Source organism: Sceloporus occidentalis, unplaced genomic scaffold (assembly GCF_023333645.1).
Source record: "Sceloporus occidentalis isolate IW3139 unplaced genomic scaffold, rSceOcc1.0.p SCAF_2, whole genome shotgun sequence".
NCBI lineage: Eukaryota > Metazoa > Chordata > Lepidosauria > Squamata > Phrynosomatidae > Sceloporus > Sceloporus occidentalis.
The window spans coordinates 25865467-25892805 of record NW_028316982.1 but is presented as its reverse complement, the minus strand read 5'-3'; the positions used below and the strand labels follow the sequence as shown (position 1 = coordinate 25892805).

At 42.7% G+C, this 27339-nt stretch overlaps 1 protein-coding gene across 5 annotated transcripts; it reads right to left on the bottom strand.

Annotated features, from left to right (window-relative positions):
- On the bottom strand, positions 1–26687 carry SPTSSB (serine palmitoyltransferase small subunit B). Of its 5 annotated transcripts, XM_089508922.1 has the most exons (3): positions 26601–26687; positions 25338–25463; positions 1–1412 (listed from the first exon to the last, which is right to left on the bottom strand). In XM_089508922.1, the coding sequence occupies exon 3, from the start codon at positions 1378–1380 to the stop codon at positions 1138–1140; it is 243 nt and encodes an 80-aa protein (XP_089365048.1). In that variant the 5' UTR covers positions 1381–1412; positions 25338–25463; positions 26601–26687; the 3' UTR covers positions 1–1137. The 5 variants fall into 5 exon arrangements, with proteins under 5 accessions (XP_089365048.1, XP_089365047.1, XP_089365046.1 ...); XM_089508921.1 differs by lacking the exon at positions 26601–26687 and having other exon boundaries at positions 25338–25671; XM_089508920.1 differs by lacking the exons at positions 25338–25463; positions 26601–26687 and adding an exon at positions 23990–24053.
- Between the last annotated feature and the right edge of the window lie 652 nt (positions 26688–27339).

The following is a 27339-nucleotide window of genomic DNA, read 5'->3' as shown; positions in this document are numbered from 1 at the left end:
TTGCAATTACTCATCTCATTGAACTCACACATGTTCCTGTTACCATAAAACTATATATAAAATAATACAAACATTGGTATTGGGGCTCTTGATAATACCATGGTGGGGATACAGAAGGCACTGTGAGAGTTTAGCTTTGAGGCAATAAAGCTTCTCATTTCTGCCATTTCCCTCCAACAACTGCAGCTCCTATGCTATTTCTACCACTCCAAAAGTTCTGTTACTCATTTCCAAACCTCACCTGTTCCCTTTTGGGAAGCAAGGTCAATAGCAGCAGAGAAAAGGGGAAAATGCCCTAGGTAGAGCTCTGTTTACACATCTCTGTACCAACTGCTGTTTGCAAGTGTTGTCTGAGTGTTCTGCTCCTCTGCCATGCAAAGACAATGGGGAACAGGAGAGAGATGCCATGCCGCCAACATCACAACTATGATGGATCGGGGATTCTGGGCATTATAATCCAAAAGTAACATTTCCCAGCTCTGCTTTAAACCCAGAGTTCTCATGAAGTCTTATTTCCAGGGTTCCCACTGTATATGTTGGCAACAGGAAATGTGAGAGAAAGAGCACAAGAGGAAAAAAGATCCTGTATCTTTATTTTTAAAAAAACATTTTAAAAGGAAAGCCTTAAACCATAGGAAGTGTAACAACTTTTTCTATTTCCCCTTTCAGAACCAGGTTGACAGATTTGAACAATGCTAAAAATTGTTTTAAAAGAATCCTCAAGATATATGGTGTACAAAAGAGTACAGTGAAGTGCATGCAAACTTAAACTAACCTTAGTCTCCCCAAAGTGATACAAGAAACAAGTTCACAAGGCATTATAAGAACAAACATTTCATTCTTGTGGGAGGTCTGCTGCATACAACTGCAATTTGTAAGGAGAGGTTTAGCAAAGCAACCCATCCCAATAGGACCGTGCCACTTCAAGAGAACAGAAGTTGTGCATGCATTTCAGTGACAATTAGCCAGCAGGTAGGAGTCAAGTGAGTGCAATGATAGCCCAGCTTTGTTAAAAGAGATGGTGGCACATGTGTGCTCAGGAATCCAAATGTTCAAAACAGATTCCAAAACGGGCATAGTTGAGGAAGACAACGCAGAGGAAGACGGTGTTTTGCAGTGGATGCAAAAATGGCTGGCTCAGTTTGTGAGTGATGCAGTACTTTCAGACTGGCTTCCAAATATCTGAGCGAAGAACTCAAAAGCCAAGCGGATGTGGATGGGGATGAAGACATAAGCTGTGTAGACCACCATAGCTACAACAGTAATCGTAATGGTGTGGAACATGGATTGTTCCCAGGGCTCCAGGACATAGCTGCAGGTGACCAGGAGATACTGAAAATACAGCCAATATATGTAGTCCTTCACCCGCTTCAGATCCATTGCTGATTCAGAGATGCTTTGGGAAATTTAACCTGTTAAGCAGAAGACAGATAATAAAGATGAATGATGCAGGAAGGAAACAACAACCTGTCACAGAGTTAATCCTGAACATCAAAGTTACCTGTGTTCTTTGTAATGCAAATATATTGCCACTCATGGTTTTCAGAGACAAACAAAGAGGAGTGCTTCAATTTGATTTAACACTTAATCCCTTTACCTAAGAGGTATATAAACAAAGATAATACAGTAGGGCAGTGAACTGTCATTTGGACATTTGTTTCTAAAGTCTGTAATCTACTGTATAGTCTATCCTTAATTTGTGAGAACAAATGTGCTGCAAGGTAGTAGGTTCCACAGGACTGCTGCTTTTAAACCTATTGTCAGTCCCTGCCTCTCAGAAGGGTTCTGTCAATGGTTGGTTGCTGTCCCTGGTTTTGAGAATTTGCCAGTGTGGTTTGAGTCAATTCAGGGAGACCAGGGTTCAAATTCCTGCTCAGTCATAGAAACCTACTGGGTGACCTTTTCTCATCCTGAAAGGAAAACAGAGGCAAACCCCATCTGAACAAATTTTGCCATAAAAAGGGAGAAGAGGCATAAAAGGACAACATGGTGAACAGTATGGAAAGCTGCCAGGAGGTCTAGCGGAACCAACAGGGCTATACTGCCACTGTGATTTTTCTGGCACAGGCCATTTCTCAAAATGACCACAGCTTTTTCGGGCCTACAGTTAAGCCCAAAGTGAGACTGAAATGGATTGAGATAATCCATTCCACCCAGGAACCCCTGGAACTGGAAGATCTGTTCAAGAGTACACAAAACCAGGCAAGTTATTTTGACAAATAAGATGGACAATAAAATTACAGAGTAAATAGAGTAAATCACCGTCTATTTTGCCACCCCAAAACCCTCTGCCTGATGGAGCCCCCTCACTCCTGATGGTAGGTCTCGCCCTGCCCAAACCAAAATGAATCAGGATATGTAGGAGACAAGCCTTGCACTAAGAGCCTCCTTGCAGAGAGAAAGAGGGCAAAGAAAATATAAGATTTTATTAATACATCCAACAGTGGTAGTTTGCAATTTTCCAGTGTAATTAATGCCCTAAAATTTTACTCACCCACAAAACTTTACTATCCACTGATAATTTCTACCCCAAGAGCCCAGAGAAGCTTATGAAGTCAGAAAATACTGTACTATTAAAGGCACATAGAGAAGATGCCAGCTGAAGAATGTGAAGACAGAAGCAGCAGCAACAACAAACAACAAAACTCAACCTCATCTGATTTAGATATGTGATGACCACACTTCAGACATAGGTCCTGTCTGCACAGGCCAAGTAAAATCTCCTCAATGCATTCTCTAGCAGTGAACCTGGATGATGCATGGCCCAAACCCCAGTTCTGGTGTGAATAGGGCATGACCACAGTAGCAGTTAGTCAGTTGCTCTGAGGTCACAATGAGGTGCCCAGTCTCAGTCACATGGCTGGGTACCTCATTCTGACCTTAGAGTGAGTGACATGGCACTGTGGAAACTGCAGTGGGTGGCACAGCAGGATGGATGTGCAAATAGCCACCTGGCATTGCAACATGAGTGCCCTCGTAACTGGGGACATCAAGGCAACACTGGGCAGAATACGCCAGGCTTTTCCCAGAGGATTCTGGCCTGTGCAGACACCTCCTAAGAGATACCAAGACTGGTGAGGAGAAGTTACCACTCATCAGGAGCCATCTATGTTTCCCTGAGGCCTAAGTTGTTTCCAGACTTGGGGCCCTATGTGTTGTTGGACTTCCAGAAGCTCTAGTGAGAAATTTGAGAAGTCTGCCTGGGAACCTCATTTTTGCACAAGAGCAATGGCCCAAAACACATTACAGGAATAATCCAGTTTGAGACAGCCTTAACTGCCCTGGCTCAGTGCTAGGGAATCCTGGGAACTGTAGTTTATTGTGGCACCAGAGCTCTCTGACAGAGAAGGCCAAATGTCTCACAAAACTACAGTTCTCAGAATTTCCTAACAATGAGCCAGGGCTGTTTAGTGGTTTCAAAGGGGATTATTTTTGCAGTGTGTGTTGGACCAATGATTCACGTTCTTTGTAGAGTACCAAGACTTTAGGACAGGAAAAGAAAATACATTATAGCTCGACAACATCTCGACAACTCCAACTTTTTATCTGTGCTGGTCTATGACTGTACTAAAGATTCTATTCTATTCTACATCACAGCTACAAGATTTTATAATCCTTACAAGTACAAAAAATTTAACTGTCCTAATTTGTTTCCATTGCTATATTGTTTAATGTCCTTTTAAATTATTAAAGTTATTGTTATTATTCAACATTTTAAATGGTTCTAAATTGCATTAAACTGATCCTGTCTTTCCGGCACTCTGGGACCTGATGATATGTGGCAGAATATAATATTTATGGAATAATGTTAATAAGTAGGCTTTTTCTGGAGGCTAAAAGTTTTGCATATGCCATATTGATGATGTACAAACTAGTGTTAAATATGATAGAAGAACACTACATCAGCACTGCAGGACAATCATAAAAAGTCAGGTTAGAGATACAGGGTAGCAAGTCTTGTCCTTCCCCAACTCCTTATTTATTTTGAGCTAACTGTTGGCAGGACTAGAATAGGAATCTCTGTAGGCATCCAAACAAAATGAAGCTGGCAGCAAGCAGGTGGCAAGAAGGAACATTATTAAGAGGATACTCAAAGCACAAGCATAAGCTTGTGTAGTTTCCAAATTCTTGCTTTACTTCAGAAACGCCTTATGTGTTGTAAGCTGCTCTGAGTATATGGAAAAGGAGGGGTAAAAAGTCTTTCACATAAATAAACGTATTGTTACCAAGTAACATGATATTAAGATGATCCTAGTTTGTCTGTGTTGCATCAGGCTCCTTACTGTCTGGAGCAGTTTACTTAAGTTCAAGGGCATAGCAAATTATAATAGTACTGCCCTCAAAAAGGTGGTGGGGAGGAATCCTGGATGTTCATCATCCTGAACGCCTGAATGCACAAGTTACAATTGCGATTGATTTTTACAGTTTTAATTAGGCTTATTCAGGTATGTTTAGTAAGCATGTGCACTCTTCATGAGGAAGGGAGCACACAAGCCTCTCCACTGTTGCCTTCTTTACATGAAAGCCATATGTCTAAACAGGCGAGCCTCTTGTACCTATGGAGGCTCCCCTTGTGAGGATTCCGATTATCCCATCTTCTGGCTTGCACAGAGAACCTCTACCAATACAGCAATCCCTTCTCTTCGGACATGTTTCTTTCACGTGAGAAAGTGACACTAGAAAGGGTGGAAGTGAAGGCTGGTGGCTTTCATGTCAGTGGGGCAGAGAATCTGCTGTGGCATATCTTCAGAAAATTAAAGAAGCTATCCAAAGAGGTGACCCTTATCCCGTCTGGATAGTTCTTCCAGTGTCTAGTCTGGAGCTTCTGCAGCACTGCAGAATTAATGCAGTTTGACACTGCTTTAACTGCCATGGCCCCATCCTATGGAATCCTGGGATTTGTAGTTTGTTTTGGCACCAGAGCTCTCTGACAGAGAAGAACATCTTAGGGAACTGCAAATCCCAGAATTCCATAGCATTGAGCTATGGCTTTTAAAGTGAGGTCAAACTGCAATTACCCTGCAGCGTATCCTGAACTTGAAGTGAATTCCTGGCTCCATTCTGTCTCTTCCACTATAACTTCCTCATGTGAAAGCCACATGTCCGAAGAGGAATCATGTCCAAATGCTACTGGGAGTGAGGGAAGAAATGAGAGCTCTCCCCTTCCCTTGCAGGAATACGGTTCCCAGGTCAGCTGCATTCCCTTCCCTGAGACCTCAGGGCCAAAAGCCAAGAATGATGGGTAAATACAAGAGGGGCTGGTATTACTTCTGAGAGAGCTGATCACAGGAACAGGAACAAGGGGAACCAAAGTAAACTGGGCAAAAATATGGCAAAACACAGCTAACCAGGTAACATGACACTGAGAGCTAGGGGAGGCATGTGGCTGAGCATGCGGCAAACGTAATTGGTAGTGTACACTATACAATTCTAGGGCTTGTATTGCATAGCATACATAACACATGAGCACATGTAGTGAGCTGCCTCTGCCAGCAGATAGATGAGTTTGGGAGTCCATGTTGGTATCATGGCCAATCACTGACAGCTGACCAGTGGTGCGAAAGAGTTAACTTGCATCAATGGCCTTGTTGGAGCCTTTTTACATTGGATTGGCAGTTTAAGGGTGGCAAAGAAATATGAAGACTGAGAAACAACTGGGGGAGGGATTTTTTTCTCTGTAGCTAACCTGCTTGTATAGTTCTCATTGCTATTTGGGGGGGGGGGGAGGGAGATGGGTCAGACTTGTAAAGTTTGATTTTCTTGGTTTGCTTCTGCATTTTATAACACTTAGAAGCCCATCTTCTAGTGATTTTGCTGGGGTGTGTGTGTACAACAGCCCAAGAGCTCCTCATACATCCAGTGATGGGAAATTTCATTGTTGTCCATGGGATAGTCTACGTAGAATTTATTTTTTTCGGAGGGAGGGGGTCTCAATGCTACAATAGGCTATGAGGAGTGCTGGATCCCAACAGGGAAAGGGCTGGAATGTTTCTCTGCTGGGCACTATTTGCTGCATCATTTACCACCAATAAAGTTGATGCAATAGCAATACTATGTGCCAGTGTCTGGCACTGAAAAAACCTTCAGAAAGGCCTAGAATTACACCTAGTTCTGAAATAGGATACCATACATACCACCACTAGTGCTAGGGCTTTCATCCTATAGTATGCACAACACATCAGCATACACTCTTATTTTTGTTGGTGTTGTTGTGTAATTTCAAGTCATTCCTGACTTAAAGCAACCCGAGATGAACTTATAATGGGGTTTTCTTGGCAAGATTTGTTTAGAGCAGGTTTGCCATTGCCTTCCCCTGAGGCTGAGAGCATGTAACTAGCATACATAATACACAGGGAGTTTTTATGGGTCCCACAGTGCTTTATGGAAGTCTCAGTTTCAGCAAACAATAAACTTTTCCCAAGTCCTATGCCACTGCAACTGGAGGCTGTGCAAGAAGAAGGCTTAGAAGTCACAGCTCTTCCCTCCCTGCTTCAAATAACACATATGCATTCAGCTCGCTGCCCAGTACTTTCCCATTATTCCTGCTCTTTGTTGGATTGATGCATCTGCAAGTACAATACATATACAAACACCCTTGTGCTGAGCTTTCAGTATCATTTACCCTGAGATGGTCACTATCCCTGCCTGGTGACACACACAAGCAATTCCCTGAAATTATAGGTAGTGATCTGAGACATGGAAAACCTAACTATGAACAACAAACTTTTACCAACTGCCCGAACCAGAGGTTAGTTATAACTAACTAACTAGCAGCTCCAGAGACCCCAAGTAGTATTGGAAAGAGGGCGGATGTTTGCAAGAATTTAACCCTTCCCTTACTGCTATGGTTCCAAAAAAACTGAATGTTTTCAACGAGATGTCCATACTTAACTTTCTATCCCCATCCCACATTTCAGAGATCTTTTCAGGTGCAGATGCTACAAGTGAAACCACTGGGAGAGATAATCTGGAGACACGGGGCCTCTGATGACACCCAAATATGTTTCTCTGTGTCTCTGACTGATGCAGTGACTAAGGATGGCGTCTCTCCTCTGAATGCCTGCCTGGAGTCGGTAATGGGCTGGAAGAGGGAAAACAAACTCAGACTGAATCCAGAGAAAACGGAAGTATTTGTGATAGGTTCCCCAGGCCCGGGGAAGGAAATTTGTCTACCTGTCCTGGACGGGGTCACACTTCCCCTAAAGGACAAAGTTCGCAGTTTAGGAGTACTTCTGGATTCGTCCCTGCAGTTGACATCTCAAGTAGATGTGACGGCCAGAAGTGCTTGCTATCAGCTTTGGTTGATACGCCAACTGTGACCCTACCTGGACCAAAGAGACCTTGAAACAGTGGTACATGCTCTGGTAACCTCATCTAGATTTCTGTAATGCATTCTACATGGGGCTACCCTTGTATCAAGTCCGGAAGCTTCAGTTAGTACAAAATATGGCAGCCAGACTGGTCACCGGTGCATCCAGGTCTGACCATACAACACCTAAGCTGAACGCTCTTCACTGGCTGCCTATTCGTTTCCGAGCACAATACAAGGTGTTGGTTATCACCTATAAAACCCTACAGGGCTTGGGCCCGAGTTACTTGAGGGACCGCATCTTCCCCTATGAGCCGCCCCACACCCTCAGAACATCTGGTAAGAACTTATTGGAAACACCATCTTCCAAATATGTTTCCTCATCTCAAAGGGCCTTTACAATAATGGCCCCACGGATCTGGAATAGTCTTCCTGAGGAGCTCCGTCTCATGACCCCCTTGGAAACATTTAAAAAGAGACTTAAAACTGTACTCTTTTGTCAAGCTTTCCCCCCCAAGGAGTGAAGACCAATATGCCTGTTGACAATGATATCCTGTCTTGCCCCTGGCTGCTGATGCTGATGGATTGTTGTATTGTATTGCATAATGTAATGTTGATTTAATATTTTTGTGCCTTTTTATAGAGTATTGTATGTATTGATTTTAGTAGTCTGTAACCCTGCTTTGATCCTTGGGAGAGGCGGGGAAACACAAATAAATTATTATTATTATTATTATTATTATTATTATTATGTCAGCAGCAATTTTAAAAAATCAGCATAAACATCCTTTTGCTTTGATTACAGCAGACTGAAACAGCAGCAACTCTCTTTAATTTGGCTTAACTGCAAGTTGAACCTGCTGCAGTCTCAATGACAAAAGTAGTCTACTTTTCTAGGGAATGGCATCTTTTCCTAACCCGTGGTACTTGATATACTTTATATCATTCCATCATTCTATTGGTTCTTATGTCTAGGGTTCTGTGAGATAGTGGTTGAAAAAAAGTAAACACTTTTTTATGGAGCTGTATGCACGGGTTGTCTGAGACCTAAAAATTATTTAAAGAGGTCTTCCAGGGTAAAAAAAGAAGAAAAGAAAAAAAAGTTAAAAATGGTTCTATGCAGATACCCCTGAAAAGACCTAAGTTTCCATTTCTAAGAAGACCATAACAACTGAATCTCATCTCACACAGTTGCTATAGCACCTCTTAACACCATTTCCACTGCATTTAACACTCTGAAAGCTGGCTCATTCTGACTGGGGATTTATTTAATATTTTTGGGAAACATGCCACGCAGTAAGATCATCTTGGGATAATGGGATTACACATGCATAATTTAGAAACAAGAACTCAGTCAAGAGGACAACAAAGTCATAAAAAATAAGAAAAGAAATAAAAAAGAAAGAATGATAACTGAAGCAAGAAACCAAGAAAACACCATACTGATCTAATACCTGAACTCCCACTTTGAAACTTTTGTGCCAACAGATGCTCAGCTTTAAGAATAAGCAGCACAAATGCTAGTCTCACCAACAGACTTGGAACACACTTTCATTTCACATTATTAATTATTAGGATTTTGTACATTAAGAGTGCATGGCAGATTATAAAAACACCATCTTGCTTTCTTCACAACAGCACAACTAGACAGAAGAACACACTCAATTTTCTGATATTGAAGGTGCAACTTGACCTAAGCCTTGGAATCAGCAGCCATTGTTGGTTCTCACTGTCCCAATGTCCTATTAGTAGTGATAATGATGAGGGCAGTAGGATGGGTGGGGAAATAGTATAGTAATCTAGTAATCTGAGACCCCTTCCCCCATATTCTTACTACAACACTAACCTTTTAGACATTTCAACTTTTTAACCTCTACTTTCACTTTAGGAGATAATAATATGACTTACTTCTTCCGAACTGAAGTCTCATTCGGGCTGCATCCAGGTCCTATTGCATGGCTTTTGTGTTCAAATTCACCATCTGAGTACAGCCCGGCTGCAGCCCGGGTACCATAACATACTTTGGCAGCCATTTTTTAAAGTTGGGAGCTTTCCACCTTTGAAAAATGGCTGTCAAAGTGTGTTAAGGGACCCGGGCTGTACTCTAAACTTCATATGGAGGATTTGGAGACAAAAGCCATGTGATAGGACCTGGATGCAGCCCAAACTAGACTTCAATTCAGGAGAGGTAAATTGCATTATTAAGATGTGCGGTAATCTCCTAAGAGTTGATGCCCCCCTTGCTTTGTCATCGCCTCTTTTCCTAGGAAGTTAAGGGTAAGAAGAAAGGAAATGAAAAGGAAATTTGCTCAGTTTTCAGGTGATGAATACAGAATTGAAGACAGAAGTTTATTTATCGACACAGTGTCAGTCCTGATGTCAACACTACCCTGGCAATCTGGCACCAAAGCAATGTATACTTTACTAACAAATCATTGGAGGGTACTGGAAAATTGCCAAGCGAGCACCAAGTAAGAACTATTTAGGTTCCTTAAATTTCTGATTGTTATTATTATTAGTGGAAAGGGCCAGTTAGTCAATGATAGCATCAGAATATTCTGGTAATGTCTAAACCTCTTTTCCTTGAGGTTTTTTTTTTTTTTTGAAAGAGCCACATTGTCTATATTTTTCCTTGATTCAGAATACTTTTCCTTTAGCATGGCTCTATTTTACTTTAACCTTCTGGTCACTCTCTGACCTTTCCCTTCAGAATTTAAGAACAAAAAATCTTATGTGACCATTTTTGGAAGTTCAAACTGATGCCAGAGAGAGTGAGGTTCTGCACCAGCCAGCTAGTGAAAGAATTAAACTTAAGAGTGTGAAAAGAGTAATGGGGAACATTTATGGAATTTCCTCACCTCTGTTCTCCTGTTTTTACCATTTCTCATTGCTGGCATTTTTGGATCAGCACACATAAGGGAAACTTGAAAGGCAGCTGTATCATGTTCCAATCAAAACCAGATTTTCTTGCTCATTTGATGTTTATCATTATTGAGATCGGTTCATGACCGTTTCCTTAGGTGAAGCTATATATCTTCCTTAATGCCTGGCTCCTTAGGAAAAATATTTCTGTTCTAGCCAGTCAAACAATGCACCACAGAGAGATTTGTGAAATATTTTTGTTTAGAAGTAGAAAATTACATAGTTTTGGGAAGGAATTGAATCAGTGGCATGGGAGGAATTAAGCTCTCCTCATGCTGGTACCTGTAAAATGTCTGCCTCCTCCTGCCCCAAGCAAGGCTAACAGCGGTTTTGGAACCATTTTCATAATGTTCAAATGCTTCTTCACCAGCACTACCTCAGTGCAATTCCTTCTATGCTAACTTCTATATCAGCCTTCCTGCACCATGATTAAACAAAACAAGACATTTCATTGTGCCAGTTGTGGAGTATTTATTGACCCCCAACAAAACTTGCAACGAATGGACAGTAAGGTTATGGTTAGAATGTAACATTCCCAATGGGAATTTCAGTATCTCCACATAATTGGGGGAGGGGGGGGGATTCTTATCTTCCTAAATGTCACCTTCCTACTGACAATCACAGCACATTGCTTTTGCTTTCCCAATTTGCCACTAATTGCAAGGGTCATCTTCTGTCCCAGTATGTTACATTGCCTGGGATAAAGCAGTACCCCAATGGAATGATACAGTAGATCTTTTAGGTCTTTTTTTTGGTGGGTCCTCTCACTCCCTCCACAGCCAACTGTCATCATCCAGCCTGGGGGGAGTGAGGGGGCAGGTCCAACACCATCGGGACCGCCCTGAAGTGGCAGAGCCCTCCCTCCACGGCCAACTGTCATCATCCAGCCTGGGGGGAGTGAGGGGGCGGGTCCAACACCATCGGGACCGCCCTGAAGTGGCAGAGCCCTCCCTCCACGGCCAACTGTCATCATCCAGCCTGGGGGGAGTGAGGGGGTGGGTAGGGGCTAATTTTGTATTGCAATTTTTACTGTACACCGCTATGATCATTGCGGAATAGCGGCCTATAAATAAAACTTATTATTATTATTATAAAATAACTCTTTACATGCCAAGTGATTTAGACTGGGAGAAAATGTTTACAACTCTTCATGTGGCAATAGCAAAGAATTCCTGCATTGGAACTTTATGCTAAAGAAAAACAAAAACAGATTCTGGGGAACTAAAAAGTCCTGTCCTTGGACCCTTCCACACTAGGACCCTTGGACCCTTCCACTCTATGATTCTACTTTAACTGCTGTGGCTACAGCCTACAGAATCATAGGGTTTGTAGTCTGGTAAGGCACTCGAGCAGTGGTCCTCAAACAGTCCTTTTAAGGAGATTTCAGACTTCAGCTCCCAGGAGCTTCAGCCTCAGTGGTTTGGGGACCACTGCACTAGAGCTTTCTGGCTGAGAATTCTCAGTGCCTAAACCACAAACCATAACATGTTACCATGGCAGTAAAATGGTATCATGACTGTGTGGTGTGAAAAGGACCTAGGTTCATGAGTGTTTAAAATAGGATCCATATGAAATTTACAAAATCCCAAAATCTTTGCGAAAATTCCTGGAAAATGGAGGTATCTGACGCCTAACAAAATAGCAAAAATTTATAAAACAGGACCAGGAACATGTTGGAAATGTGGCAATGCACCCGGAACTTGGATTCATGTCTGGTGGAAATGTCCAAAATTAAAACTTTTTTGGAAATGTATACATAGAGAAATTGAACATACACTACAGGCTAAATTTGAAATGAGACCGGAAATGTACTTGCTAAACATGCTAGATAAAATTCCTATACAAATTAAGATCAAGCATGGAAGAATTTTACTTTATTTAATAACAGCTGTCAGAATTACACTTGCCCAATTTTGGAAAAATCAAGAGATACCTGATTTGGAAATTTGGTAGGAGAAAGTTTATGAAATGTGGGAGATGGACATTCTAATGGGTCATTTATCTCACAAGGACATTACAGTAATAAAAGAAGAGTGACACCCGATATTGATATATTGCATGAATAGACAATAAGTTTACAATAAGATAAACACACAACTAATGTAATACAGTCATCCCCGCCCTTATGCGGGGATCCGTTCCAGATCCCCCCCTGGGTAAAGTTAAAAACGCGGATGCTCAAGCCCCATTCAAATGAATGGGGCTCGTGCCTGTATGGTGGCAGTGCACGGGGCACACCCCACAGGAGCATGCACCATTGTTTTCTTCTGGTGCGGCTTCCAGCATATGGACAGTAAAACACGCCCGTGTATAACATGGGCGCACTGTATTACTGTCTACTGGACTTTATTGATTAGAATTATACTTCGAGGGTACAAGAAAACAATCAGAAATGGGGAAAAAGAGAAGAGGAAGAATTCTATGTACGAGGTTGAGAGTTGACTTCAAAGTAACTTAGGAAGTATGTGGTTATATTTTCAGTGTATTCTCTGACACCGAGAAAGGGTTTATATCCCTGTAATGGTGTAATGAAGAGTTGTTTTAAGCTTTTATGTATATAAAATTTTAATAACAACAAAAAAGATCCATAGACTGGATCATGGCTCTCTCTGTATTACACAGTTTTGTCCAAGTATTTCAATTTCAGGAAATACATATTTCTGTGCTTTTTGTTGTCATTAACTGCCTTCAAGTCAACTTTGATATATGGCAACCCCTGTGGATGAGACACCTGCAAGATGCCCTACCTAAATCTATCCATCTGGTATGTGGTCTGCCTCTTTTTCTCATACCCTATACCTTTCCAAACATTATTGTCTTTTCCAGGGAGCAATGCTTTCTCATGATGTGGCCAAAGTTCTACTAACAAGCTTTCTTTCTTTCTTTCTCTTTCTTTTTTTCTTTCTTTTCGTTAATCATCCTTCTATCCCACCTTAATCATCTTCCATCATTTTTCTATCCCATTTTTTTCAAAACAAACAAACATATATTACAAATGAAAAGGTTCCCAGTGCAGCATACTCTGCTTGTAGCTACCTTGTCAATAGCACTACTAGTAAAATCTACATCTTTTGCATTGTATTGGAATACAGAGGGGAGGGGGCGCATGGATGAGATTTTGGATTACATCTTAAATCCTATCTTCTAATAATAATCCTACTCCCCTTGCATGTAAATGTTTGCTTAATTACAACAATCTAAAACATTAAAAAATAAACATACCTCCCCAACATCACTGTAAGTTAAAACAATAATTACCTTTGAGTAGTTTTGTACTTCCGGCTTCCCTGATCAGTAGTGGTATGTACAAGTTACCCACTAGTAGTCTGTCAGGACAACTTTAAAAAGATGTCATTTCTATACCCCCATTTTTGAATACATAAGTAATTCACAGTGGTATTTATGCATAAGTTGCCTAGTAAAAAATAATTGGGATAGTAACTATTCATGACATGTCCCAAGTATGATAGTTTCAGTTTAGTCATTTTAGCTTCTAATCAGAATTCAAGCTTCATTTGCTCTCAGATGAAGCTTCATCAGTTCTTAGCCCCCATTTCTTGGTCTTTTTGGCAGTCTATAGATATCATGGGGTGCTAAAAAGACAAACAGTTGGGCTGCAGGCAGGTTGCAGATTGTGTACCGCTAACATAAAAGGACCATAGGACTATAGCACTAATCTTCCATACAAGCAAAATTATCCTTAAAATGCTGCAACACAGACTTCAGCCACATATGGACAGAGAAATCCCAGAGGTGCAAGCAGGGTTCAGGAAAAGTAAAGGCACTAAGGACTACATGGCACACATATGATGGCTAATGGAGCACACCAAGGAATTCCAAAAGAAAAGCAGCATGTGCCTTATACACTATAGAAACACCTTTGACTTCATTGATCATGAAAAACTATAGAATGCTCTCAAAGACATGGGACTGCCAATACACTTGACAGTTCTGCTGAGAAATCTATACTCAAGAAAAGAGTCCACTGTCAGAGCAGAATATGGAGAAACAGAATGGTTCCCATTAGGCAAAGGAATCAGGCAAGGCTGCATATTATCACCACACTTGTTCAATTTATACACTGAAAACATCATACAAAGAGCAGGGTTAGACTTAAAAAAAGAAGGAGTGAAGATAGGAGGAAGGAACATTAACCACCTAAAATATGTATATGACATAAGAATACTAGCTGAAAATATTATGGACTTGGAACACTTACTAAGGAAGGTCAAGGAAGAAAGTTCAAAGGCAGGCTTGCTGCCGAACATAAGGAAAACAAAAATAATGACCACAGAGGACTTACATAAATTCAAATTAGACAAGAAAATTGAAATAGTTACAGATTTCTCGTACCTGGGATCAAACATTGTTCAGAATGGAGATTGCAGTCAAGAGATAAATAGAAGCCTAGGAATGGGAAGGGCAGTCATGAAAGAGCTAGAGAAGATCCTAAAGAGTAAAGATATACAACTGAGTCGTCCATGCCATGATATTATCAATCACTATGTATGAATGTGGGAGCTGGACAGTGGAAAAAAGTGGATAAAAAGAAAATCAACTCATTTGAGATGTGGTGTTGGAGAAGAGTGCTGAGGATTCTGAAGACAGCTAAAAAGACAAATAAATGGATCCTTGAACAGGTCAAGCTAGAAATATTCAGAAGCCAAGATGATGAAGCTGAGGTTGTCTTACTTTGGCCACATCATGAGAAGGCATGACTAATTAGAAAAGACAATAATGATGGGTAGAAGAAAGAGAGGAAGACCACACTCCATATGGCTGGACTCAGTTAGGGAGGTCACAGGCATGAGCCTGCAGGAGATGAACAGAGCAGTGGAGGACAGGGAGTCTTGAAGATGTCTCATCCACAGGGCCACCATTAATTGAGGCCAACTCAAGGGCAGCTAACAACAACAGCTGAAAAGAACTTAGATGTCATGTCCTTCACATGGTAGAAAATCAGAAATAGTTTCTGCATCACAGTGATGTAGCATGACAAAGCTAGCCACCAGGGAATAACCCATATTGATGACCCTCCACAATGAAGGATGCTCTCAACTTCTCCCCCAGTATTCACTCTTTAGGCTTTCCCTATCATCTCATGTTAAAGCAAACAATCAACTCTTCCTTTCTCACTGCCCTGCTCTTCCCTCTGCTCTCTGGAATGATACACAGAATGAGTGCCTATACATTCATTTAAATACATAATTAACACACATGCTCAAAGCAATTACCCATGTCCCATTACATCATAATAATCATATGATTACAGAATTTCCATTCATTACACAAGAACACTTATTTCTGATCTATAAAACATAGTAAGACATGCCAACCCATTGTTTTGCTCTGTGTGTGTGTGCGCATGCGTGCCTTCATATCACCTGTTGACTTATGGCAACTCCATGAATTTATTAGGGTATTCTTAGGCAAGGAACACTCAGAAGTGGTTTTGCCAGTTCCATTCTCTGAAATACAGCCTGTAGTACGCAGCACATGGTATTCATTGGTGATCTTTCATCCAAGTACTAATCAGAGCTGACTCTGCTTAGATTTCAAGATCAGTCAGGGTCTGACCCTTCCACATTCCTCAGACCACAGTTTTTCTGGCTCATTATCATCACCATTGGAATTCAAATAGAAATTACACATATTTCAAAATTAGAAGTTAACTTCCATCCACTTTTAGTTTTCTTCTTCTTTTTTTTTTTTACAGAGGACAGTCCATGATACCTCCTAGAGGGAAATGAGAGTATGGGGTTTGTTCAGGGAAAGCCCAAGATTTGCAGAAGTAACCTCCCCCAAAACAAAAGCAGACAGTGAAAAAGAAAGAAAGAGAAATCTTTGAAAAACAAAAGGGAAAAAAAAGGAACTCAAAGGGACAAACCTCGGATTGCCAGAGTGAAGACTGGAGAGGAGTCTTGTACCTTAATAGTCATAATTTATTATAGTTCACAAACTCAAAATTTACACAAACAGTCAGGAGATACACATCCCCAAAATCTCTCACAATAAGACAAGAGTGGTAGAAGTTGCTAATCCTAGATGCCTCAGAGAGAAACTTATTGCGACTTCGAGAGATACATTCAGGCATTTATCTTCCAACAAGAATTTTACATAAAAAAGAACTGATCTTCCACTCATTTCCCTTAATAATGGATAGATTTTGCTTGTTGGATCTGGTTATAAAATTACAGTATAAATATGTTTCATAGACTCCACTTCTGAGTTACTACATGGGCATCTTCTTTCATTGTAAGAAACACAGGAAAATCTACTACAAAGTAGTTCTCTGGAATATACATTGCATCTAGCTTTGGAGAAGAAACAGCAATACTTGCCTAAAGACAGGTTCACCAGATAAATGGCCATATGGAAAGGACCATCATAATGTATATGCATTATAAGGAAACAAGAGACATAGGATTGCAAATGCAGTTTGCAAAAAGCTATTTCTGGTAGCTTTAATTTGACAGATTTGGGGTCAATAATTGAAACCAGGTTAGAAAGAAGAGACGAAGAAAGAGTAATAGATGCATTTTTCTTCACTATACACTTGGACCTAGAGCTGGCGTGTTTATCTTGTGCCAGATGTTTAAGGAGACTGAAGCCATCACCAAACACTATAACCTTCATCCATAACTTGAGGGAAAGCCACCAAGCACTAATAGATAAGGGGCTTTCTCCTGTTTCCAGCAATAATACACAATTTGGAATGCAGTTTGGAAATTGAAACGATGACCTCGGAAACTTTTCCTGTTGTTTGTCCAAGTCAGGAGATAAACCCTCTATCCAAATACTGGAGTCGTTGATGGAATATAGAGGCCTCCTTTTGAGAAAAAACAAACAAACATCAAATTATTGCAGATGATAGGGTTGCCATAAGTGAGGACCTCCAAACCGGGACAAATGTAGGACAAATGCAGGACAATATTTTCAAATGTAGGACACATTTTTTAAAAATGGAGGACACGCAAAAAATTGAGGCTTTTTTAGAAATGTTAATATAAATGCATGTTTCTTAGGCATGATCAAAATGGAGGGCATTTTGACATTATTCGTAGACAGATCACGGAAATGTCCTTCCCTTTCTGGCCACCCCCCTCTCCCCATTCCAAACAGCACATTTGAGCATTGAACATGGCTTTAACATTGTCTCTTGCATATTTCAGAGGCTTATTCCACAACCAAACCCTTTGGTCAAGGGACTTTGGTTTTTCTTCATTTTGGCTTGTTTTGTCTGTATTCCTCCCCACTAAATAAAGGAGACATGAAATGGAGTTAATGGGTACAAGTTGTTAAACAAAAAAGTCTTGTGAGACTCTGTAGGCAAGAGGTGCACCATGTTAAGAACTGCATTAAGCACACTTAGGCTGCTGCCACACTGCTTTCACTCTCATCACTCCATCCTATGGAATCCTGGGATTTGTAGTTTGTTGTGGTGCCAAGGCTGGGCTTTGAAATCTCAGGCATAAGAGAGGCAAAAGGCTTGGGCTGCATCTACACTGGAAAAATAATCTGGTTTGAGACCACTTTAACTGCCTCGGCTGAATGCTATGGAATTCTGGGAATGGTGGTTTGTTCCAGCACCACAGCAGAATGGCAGTTAAACCCCTGGAAAGCTCTTTGACCAAGGTGACCAATGCCCTCACCCCAAAATGTAGGGCACCCAAGCAAAAAAATGTAAATAAAAGCTAAAAACACCCATGTAATTATAAATCCATGCTTCTTAGCCATGATCCAAATGGAGGACCTTTTGAAATTTGACAGAAGAGGACATGTCCTGGAAAAGGAGGAGGATGCCTGGTCACCTTGTCTCTGGTCCAAAATACACTGCAGAAATAAAACAATGCTGGACTGAAATGCCCTCACCAAAGCTGCATCCACACCAAAGCTGCATCCACACTGAGGAAATAATCCAGTTTGAGAGTGACTTAACTGTCCTGGGTTAGTGCTGGGGAATGCTGGGAACTGTAGTACATTGTGGCCCCAGAGCTATCTCTGACAGGGAGTCCCATAACCCTCCAAACGTAGTTGAACTGCAGTGCCCAGAATTCCTCCCCAGGTGCATCCACACTGAGGAAATGGTCCAGTTTGAGACTGCTCAGTGCTGGGGAATCCTGGGAATTGTAGTCTATTGTGGCCTCAGAGCCATCTCTGACAGAGAAGTCTCAATGTCTCCCAAACACTCGCATTCCCAGGATTCCCTAGCACTGAGTTAAAGCAGTCTCAAAGTGGGTTATTATTCCTACAGTGTGTGTGAGAGATATAAAAGCTAGGGACTGGATTCATTTGGAGGATCTCTGTGTCCAAAACACACTGCTTGGACTGCCAGGGCTCAGTGCTATGGAATCCTGGGAATTGTAGTTTATTGTGGCACCAGAGCTCTCTGACAGAGAAGGCCAAATGCCTCACAGACCCCAGAATTCCAGAGCATTGAGCTTTGGCAGTTAAAGGGGTCTCAAAGTGCAGAGGGGGGGGGGGAGAGAAAAGCCAGGGAGTGTGAATGAGCTCTGAGAGGAGGAGGAGGAGGAGGAGGGAGGGAGCCAAGGGAAGTGGCCAGGACCACCAGAGGAGCCCCTGCTTTTCCTCATCATCGCAGCCTTCTCACTGCTGGCAAGAGGCTCTGCCCCCAGCCAGGCAACGCCTCCATTCAGTCTCCTTTTGTCAAAAGAGCTCTGGTGCCACAAGAAACTACAATTCCCAGAATCCCATAGCACTGAGCCATGGATGTTTAAAGGGGGGGGGGTCAAACTATTTCTGCAGCCTTTGCTACCCCAAAGCCTTCTATTATTTACCAGCAACTTGCAAGGCAAAATCTCTTCCTTCCAAGCCCTTGAAAACCAACCCAAGGAGAGGGCTGATTGCTTCTTTCCCATTGGTCAGCTTCGGGATAAATTTGCATATTACAAGGAAAGGTGTTTAGGGCCTCAAAAACGACCCTGTGATAAAGAATTACAACAATACGGAGCGGTAGACATTTAAAAGATGAGGCATTTAGACTCCCAGGGAAACAGGAACGATTGATGGCCTTTTTTTTCTTTGCTCACTGTAACCTGAAAGTAATGCCTCTTGCAGGGTATATATACCAAGTGGGCTGGCAATAGCTCTGAGTGGCAGATGTCTTGAAGACCTGCTCTCTAGGCTAAGCCAGGCAGGGAGCCATGGGGAGGGCTGGAGCTGCCTCCAGGGCCTTGCTGGGGGGGAGGTCCCGGGGGAGGGGCCAAACCGGGGTGGGACCATGTGGCCCCGCCCCAAACTGGGAAAGTCCCGCCCCCAGGCGGGATATGGCAAGCCTAGCAGATGAGCTTACTTGCGATTTCTTAGAAATGGCCTCAATGTGAAGTTTCCATGACAGGGAATGATAGAAAATCAGCTCCAGGCATGTAAAAGCTTTTTACTTTCTTCACTAGATGGAACAAAATTAAACAGTGATCCATGGCAGAATCATCTTTCCTAAAACCTACTTGAGCCTCTGGAAAAAGAAATTCACTCTAGGGATATTGATAGTTTACTACATAAGTATCCTGCATATATCTTACCCACAACAGATAACAGACTGATGGGTCTATAATTACCAGGGTCCTTCTGATGTGGCTTCTTTTAAATTGGCACCACTATTGCATGTTTCCAGCTAGCAGAAATTTTACCAGAGCAATTTATGGCTGTAAAAAGGGCTGCCAGAAGTGGGGCCCACCACTGTTGAGTTTTTAAGCGAATTCGGTTGGAATGTAATCAATTCCTGGAGCTTTAGCCCCTTTAACCTGTTGGATTAATTCAGTAATCTCATCCATGTTACAGGTTTCCAGAGAAGTACAAAGGAGGGAATGCTATCCAGAGTATTATCACAAGCTGAATAAGTGATATTTGGATCAGTAAAGATGCATCTAAAATGTTCCTCCCAAACCCAAGGTGGGATTTCACAGCTAGGAGCTTGTACAATGGAATGAAGAGCGCCAGACCCAATCTAACAAACAGATTTTGCATCATTTTCAAGATAGGCTGTTAGCAATCTAGACTGTGATTTTTCAACAAATTGATGTCTTTAGTCATCCTGTTGTTTAGGTGGAATCTTTTTGCCTGTATTTTGAATCTATTGCTCCATGTCCGAGTCTTTGGTGCTCCACGTGGCGCCATCGTTACGTGCGAGGGGCAGGGCTTCCAGACGCCCCTCGCATGTGACGAGGGCATAAAAATGGCGGCACCCTGTACAGATGGGCGCTGCCATTTTGACGCCACAGACACTTAGTGTCTGCAAGTTGTGATGCCATTGTGACATCACAAGTGCTTTTTGTGGGTTCTTTTTGTTGTGTTAGGAAGCCACGCGGTTTGTCCACTGCAGCTTCCTCGCGCAGCAAAACAAGGTGTGTTCAGGCCACCCTTTTTGGGCGGTCTGTACCCTGCCTAAGTTACAGTGACTGTCCTGATGAGAGTCTGCACTCCAAAAGTTACCACTACAATATTACTTCCACCACAGATTTAGGCCAGATTTTAGATTCAAACATTGGTACTGAGATGGCTCAGAGTGAAACACAGTGCCCTACCATCTTTGAGACAGCATCAAACAGCTCTTGGTTCTGTGGTATTACAAATAGGGCTTGCCACAAAATGTTGACATGTTCAAAGTTCCAGCCACCAACCCTGCCATTCATCTTTTAGTTTTCTATTTACCCAATAGCTGACATTGCATGGCCATGAAAAGCATGCTCAGTCTTCACTCACTCTTGGCAAACAGAGCATGCTATTCATCTACAATATTTAAAACTATGCAAAAGTCCCTATCTCTTGGCTTTAATTTCTCCTAGTTCTGGAACAGCCACCTGAGAGTTGGAATTCAGCCCCCTGGCCCCAAATGCTTTCCCTCCACTGGTCTGTCTTAGGCTCTACTACATGGTTGTGGTCTTCTCATACAAAAACAAGCATCTCCTGAAGTTCCCAAAAGCCTGTTTGCTAAATGTAACACAGAAAACTGTCAGAACATGGATGGGACTGTTCATGTGTGCAAGCAAGTACCAAAGTGAAACAAAATGATGGAATACTTTGTCTTCTACAACTAGTCTACGTAAGTGGTATTCTGCTATTAAACCCAAGAAATTTCCTGTATGATCTTATACACTTACCTGGGAGTAAGCCCCATTAAACTCAGCAGGATCTACTAACAAGGAAATATACAATGGACTGGAATCCCACTCTACAGAGTTTAACAGGATTTACCCACACTGAAGTGAATATGTATATGATTGTGCTGTTAGGACCAATACCCTGTGGCATACGCTTTGTTGTGCCAAAGGGTAATACATTAGAAAAAGGATGAACTGGGTAGTTAAGAATATTAGGGGCATGTAGAAAAATGGTTGATTTTTTAAAGTAAAGACAAAAGGCCAAGTAATTCACAATAGGCATGGCAATACTATGTGGCACACAAATGTATCAGTTTTACAAGATCCAAATCAAAACAGGTGTAACTCTAAACTATATCCAGTGATGATGAACTGGAATCAAAGATTGAGACTTACTTTTTTTTTGAGAGCAAATCACTTCTAACCTCTATATGGTGTTCATCTTCCATAGTGTCTACCTGCCAGTAATGTGCAGGAGTTTCCCAGCAAAATCTTTGTTAATATAAGGAGGCAGAAACCTACAGGATGGTTCTTAGAAGTCTGTAGTTATGGAGAATCCATCCTACAACTGTGACCAATTTGCCCCAGCACCATGAGGGTTTGAACCTAAACTCATATAGAAGACCCAGCAAGGTGACCCTAACAGGAGTATAAGCAGTGGAAGCTTGTGGGCCCACCAAAAGGAGAAGGGTTCAGGCTCATCCCCACATGCTTAGATGAGATATCCCACTCAAAGGAGTTATACCTAAATACACTGGTACAGGACTGGGGAATAACAAGTATAATAATGACTCAGTTTATTAGGCTGTTAGGACAATGATGATAGTGAGAAAATAATCCATCACCCCTTTAACACCACAACTATAGGATAGATATAGAAGAATGTACTATATGTTGCTGACCTTGAAAGACTAGACAATATCAAGTCTGCCTGTCTTCTTCTTGTTCTCAAGATAATATATATGTGTGTGTAAACTTAAGTTGCAATTACAGTAGAAACTTAAGCTGCAATTACAGTAATAATAATAATAATATGTTTTATTTATAGACCGCTATTCCGCAATGATCATAGTGGTGTACAGTAAAAATTGCAATACAAAATTAGTCCCTACCCACCCTCTCACTCCCTCCAGGCTGGATGATGACAGTTGGCCATGGAGGGAGGGCTCTGTCACTTCAGGGCAGTAGAAACTTAAGCTGCAATTATACACATATACTGTCTTGAGAGCAAGAGAATACAATGGGATTTAGTTCTGAGAAAACAATGCTGAATTTTATTTTGTTGATCCTGTATTTTCCCTAAGAAACAAAAGGAAGCATATGTGGTTCTCTCTCCTCACATTTTATCCTTATAATCATACTAAGAGGATGACTAGGCTGAGAGGTATTGCCTGCTCCAAGTGCATGGAGATTTGAATCCAGGACTACCAAGTCCTGTTCCCTTCCAGATGTCTTGGGACCATAACACAAGTTTGACTGGGAAGCAAGAACTTGAGCTCTACCCACTACACAATCTTGGCTTTAACAGGGTGGTGCTATTAGATAATTAATAAAGATGGGTCAGTTTCCTGTGTGTGGGGGAAATAACCTCTTAATGCAATATGGAACCAAGATGGTATAGGAATGGTAGGATTCCAAAAAATATGACAAAAGAAGATGTAAATTTTTACAGCCCTAATGTCATAAGAAGGCCTAAATACTCTTGGAAGCTAAGATCTTGATCTTGGAAGCTAAGCAAGGTCAGCCCTGATTAGTAATTGGATGGGAGATGCCAATTAATACCAGGTGCTGTAGGCTATATTTTAGAGGAAGGGACTGACAAAACCACCTTTGAGTATTTCTTCCCCAAGAAATCCCTATGAAATTCATGGTCCTATCAGCAGGCCACTCAAAGGCATATGCACACACATATGTTACACATGACATGGCACATGTAGAATAAATAAGACACATTGTAGCCAATCAAAAACATTTTTAACTGAACTAAATAAAACACAAGAATTCTGGTCAAAAATGTATGGGGGGAAGGAATATGAAGTGATAAGACAAAGCTGGTCAAAAAAAGAGAGAACCAGCATGCTGCAGTGGCTTGAATGCTGGACTAGGACTCTGAAAGAACAGGGTTTGAATTTTTGCTCAGTAATGGAAACCTACTGGGTGACGTTGGGTAAGTCAGACTCTCTCAGCCTCAGAAGAAGGCAATGGCAAACCTTCCCTAAACAAATCTTGCCAGGAAAACCCAATTTGCCTTAGGGTCACCATAAGTTAGAAACAACCTGAAAGCACAAAACAACAACAACAACAACAACAACAACAACAACAAGTTGTTCAAAATGTATTTCCCAAAGGAAAAACCACCTCTCCCTAATATTTGCTTACTGAAAATAGCCACTCTGATAGCCTTGGCTAAAGAGCAGGGTATAAATAAATAAATAAATTATTATTATTATTATTATTATTATTATTAAAGGAAAAATCAGGCACAAAAACAAATATACAGTTTGGCTCAAAATGGTTCTAGGATTTTTTGTCAAGGAAACACAAGAAGTGTGAGGGCTTGCTCCAATGGGGCAGAGGACAGGATATGTTGGGAAAGTTATCTTTTTATATAGCCTATGACTCCATTTTAAAAACATACCAGTTAATTCTTACACATCTGCAAAGTTTCTGCCTTTCGTAAAAACAAAAGTCCTTCAGTCTATATAAGAGTGACAGTTATTCCTGAGATCATACAAAATGGAGTAGAATTCTGGACTGTACCACTGGAGGTGGAGAAACTGCATTCTTTTGAATGTTTCCTCATATAAAAAGCATCCTGCAGGTAGATTGCTGGAAAATCAAAGAGAGAGATCTAATTTATCTATCTCCCTGATGTTCCATTGTATAGGAAGGGGAAGACGATCAAAAATTCAGTTTTCTACCACTCAAGAAATAGCATGGCTCAGAACTCTGTCCTCTTAGTTTATCTCTCCATTTATGTGCAGTAGCTGAAAAGGGTGAATTTCAAACAAGTTTAAGGAAAGCATTCTTTAGGTCTGCGTTTCAAGACAACATTTTCATCATTTCTTTTAAAAATGGGAAATAAAGTTATAAAACTACCTTGTACTACATCAAACAATTGTTTGTTGTGTGCCTTCAGGTCTTTTCCAATGTCTGGTGACTCTAACACAGGATTTTCTTGGCACGTTTCTTTAGAGGGGGTTTGCCACTGCCATCCTCTGAGGCTGAGAGAGTGTGACTTGCTCAGAGTCACCCAGTAGGTTTCCATGGCTTAGATGAGTCAAACAATTAGTCCCTCAATGGGTTTCCATGGTCCTGCTGAATCAAACAGTTGTTCCCAGGGCTAGGTGTGGGTCTTGCAGTACATGCCTCAAGCTCCGCAAACTGAAGCCAAGTGCAGAACAGTGACTCAGGAAAGTGGACACAGAACTGAAGAATGGCACACCTTTGAGCATATATGCAGCCCAGGAAATTGTTTTCAGTAGTGGAAGGTGAGTCATGAGAAAAAAAAACACGACTCCCCGGAAAAAATGCTGGGGAAAGTTGAAAGCACTAGTCCAGAAGAGCCAAGCAAGGCCATAAATAAGAAAATATCTTGGAGGTGCCTCATTCATAAAGACTCCGTTAAGTCTAGCTGATGTGACAGCATGGAATAACAAACAGGGAGACAGCATGGCCTAGTGGAGACCAGGATTTGCATCCCCACTTGGCCATGGAAGCCCCCACTGAGTCACACTCTCTCAGCCTCAAAGGAAGGCAAAGGCAAACCTCCTCTGAACAAATCCCCTGATAGGCTTGCCTTGTGTGTGTGTGTGTGTGTGTGTGTGTGTGTGTGTGTATGCCCTCAAGTTGCCTATTGACTTATGTCAACCCCATGAATTATACAAATAGTTGTAACTTGACATAATGGGATAAGCATATATGATTAAATGAAACAAAAATACACTGTTACTGAATAAGAGAGAGAGAGAGAGAGAGAGACTCACCTAAGCACTCCTGCTACACAACTGAGAGAATGGATGCCCTGAGTCCCAACTTCTTTGCTGGCTCAATCCTTCACTGGGCAGCTGAGTAGGAGTTGGTTGCCTTTCTTGAGTCTCTCCTGCTCACAACTGAAGAAGAAGAAGAAGAGACCCACAGAGGGCCCTTTATTATGGTTCCTTCTGGGCAGGACTGGACAAATAGCTGGAGGGCAAACAAACCCCGGCCCTGGGCTCCAAAGACGTCTTCCCAGGAGTAGCTCAGATCTGTTTGCTCTTCTTAAGCAAGGCAATCCTTGGAGCCCAGAAGCCCAGCCTAAGCCTTGCTCTGGGCCAGCCCAGCTCCCCAGAAGGTGCGACGCCCATCGAGGCTGGAAGGAGCAAGGCTTCGCGGGAGCACCTGCTCCTCCTGAGCAGACTTCTGCTGGTCTTGCAGCAGCTTCAAAAGAAGGAGGACGAGGACAGGACAGAAGGGGGGGTCAAAGCAAATGGAGAGCTGATATCCCATTCTCCCCGGAGTACGATGACATTATTGTCACCCCGTGGGCTTTTTTGTGCCTCTGTGTGAGAGCAGTCTGCTATGCACCAAACTAGAAAGTGAGGAGGAGGAGGAGGAGCTGGAGGGGGCTCAGAAAAACGTTCCCTGACATGAAGGCATGCAAAGGATGCAGCAGAACAGGAGCCTGCTCTCTTCTCAGGATTCTTCTTAGTATGTTTAAATGTTGGTGGGGAAAGGGAGGGTGTCTCCGGCAGCCCAAGCCCTTCAGGGACAGACAGACAGGAGGGGAGGCTTCCAGGAGCCCAGCCCCAAAAGGCAGCATCTTGCGGCACTCCCCCCAAAGAAAGGAGCCCCAAGAGCATCTCTGCCCCGCCTGGCTTGGGAAAGCAGCCTTGCTTGCCTCCTTCTCTTTCGGAAGGAAACCAGGCCCCTCTGGATCTTCTTCAGGATCAGCAGAAGGAGGAGGAGGAGGAGGAGGAGGAGGAGGAAAGGAGGCTGCAGCCTTTGCCTGGAAAGAGGGCGCAGGAGGAGAGCTGGAGCCTGCAAAGCCTGGAGCATCTCCGCAAGGAAAAGACGGGCTGCTCCCTCTCTTCCCATCGCCAGCCGGGCTCTCCTCCCGGGATTTTGCTTATTTCCCCCCAGGGAAGGAAGCCAAGGGCGATCCGTGGAACAAAGCAGGCAGAAGGGGGAAGGAGAAGGAGAAGAACATATGCCAGGGCTGCAGAGGCGGAGGGAGGGCGCGCCTGGCAGCCGGGCTTTCTCCTACCTACCTCCTTTCTTTTTTGAAGGGAGAGGTCCCGGATGGGGATGGAGGACCCCCTGCTGCTCCCTGGGCTGCTCCTCCGGGTCCCGATCCCCTCCGAGAGCAGCCTCCTGAGGCCCCTCTGCCCTCGGCTGGATGGGGCGCTCCTCGGGGCCAAGGATGCGCCAAGGAGCCCTGGCAGAGATCAGGGAGGCAAGGCTGCCCAGCCAGACTGCCTCCCTGCCTCTCTGGCCTCCTCTGGGGCCGCCCCCTCGACTCCTTTTTTGGGGGAGGGCAAAGTTGTGCCAGGGACCTCGGGGTGGTCCTGTTTGGCAGCGATGGAGGCTTGAGTCATTGGAGCCCCTCTCCTTCTTTGGAGGCAGAGGCCGGAGGGAGGACCACCATCAGGGGTGCTTTGAGAGTGGCTTCCAGCATGGCAGAGTAGGGCTGGACCTGGAGAGCAATAGCAATAGAAAGGGAAAAGTCTTCCCCATTGACAAGGTTGCCAAGTCACATCTGACCATAGGGCACGGTGCGCATCTCCGTTCCTAAGCCAAAGAGCCAGCGTTGTCAGAGACTACTGTGGCCAGCATGACTGCACAGGGCATTGTTAACCTTCCCACCCGAGCGTTACCTATTTATCTACTTGCATTTGCATGCTTTCAAACTGCTACGTTGGCAGAAGCTCACCCCATCATGTAGCACCTGGGCCTCAAACTGCCAACCCACCGCTCTTGCAACTAGTAGAGTCAGCGTCTGAACCACTT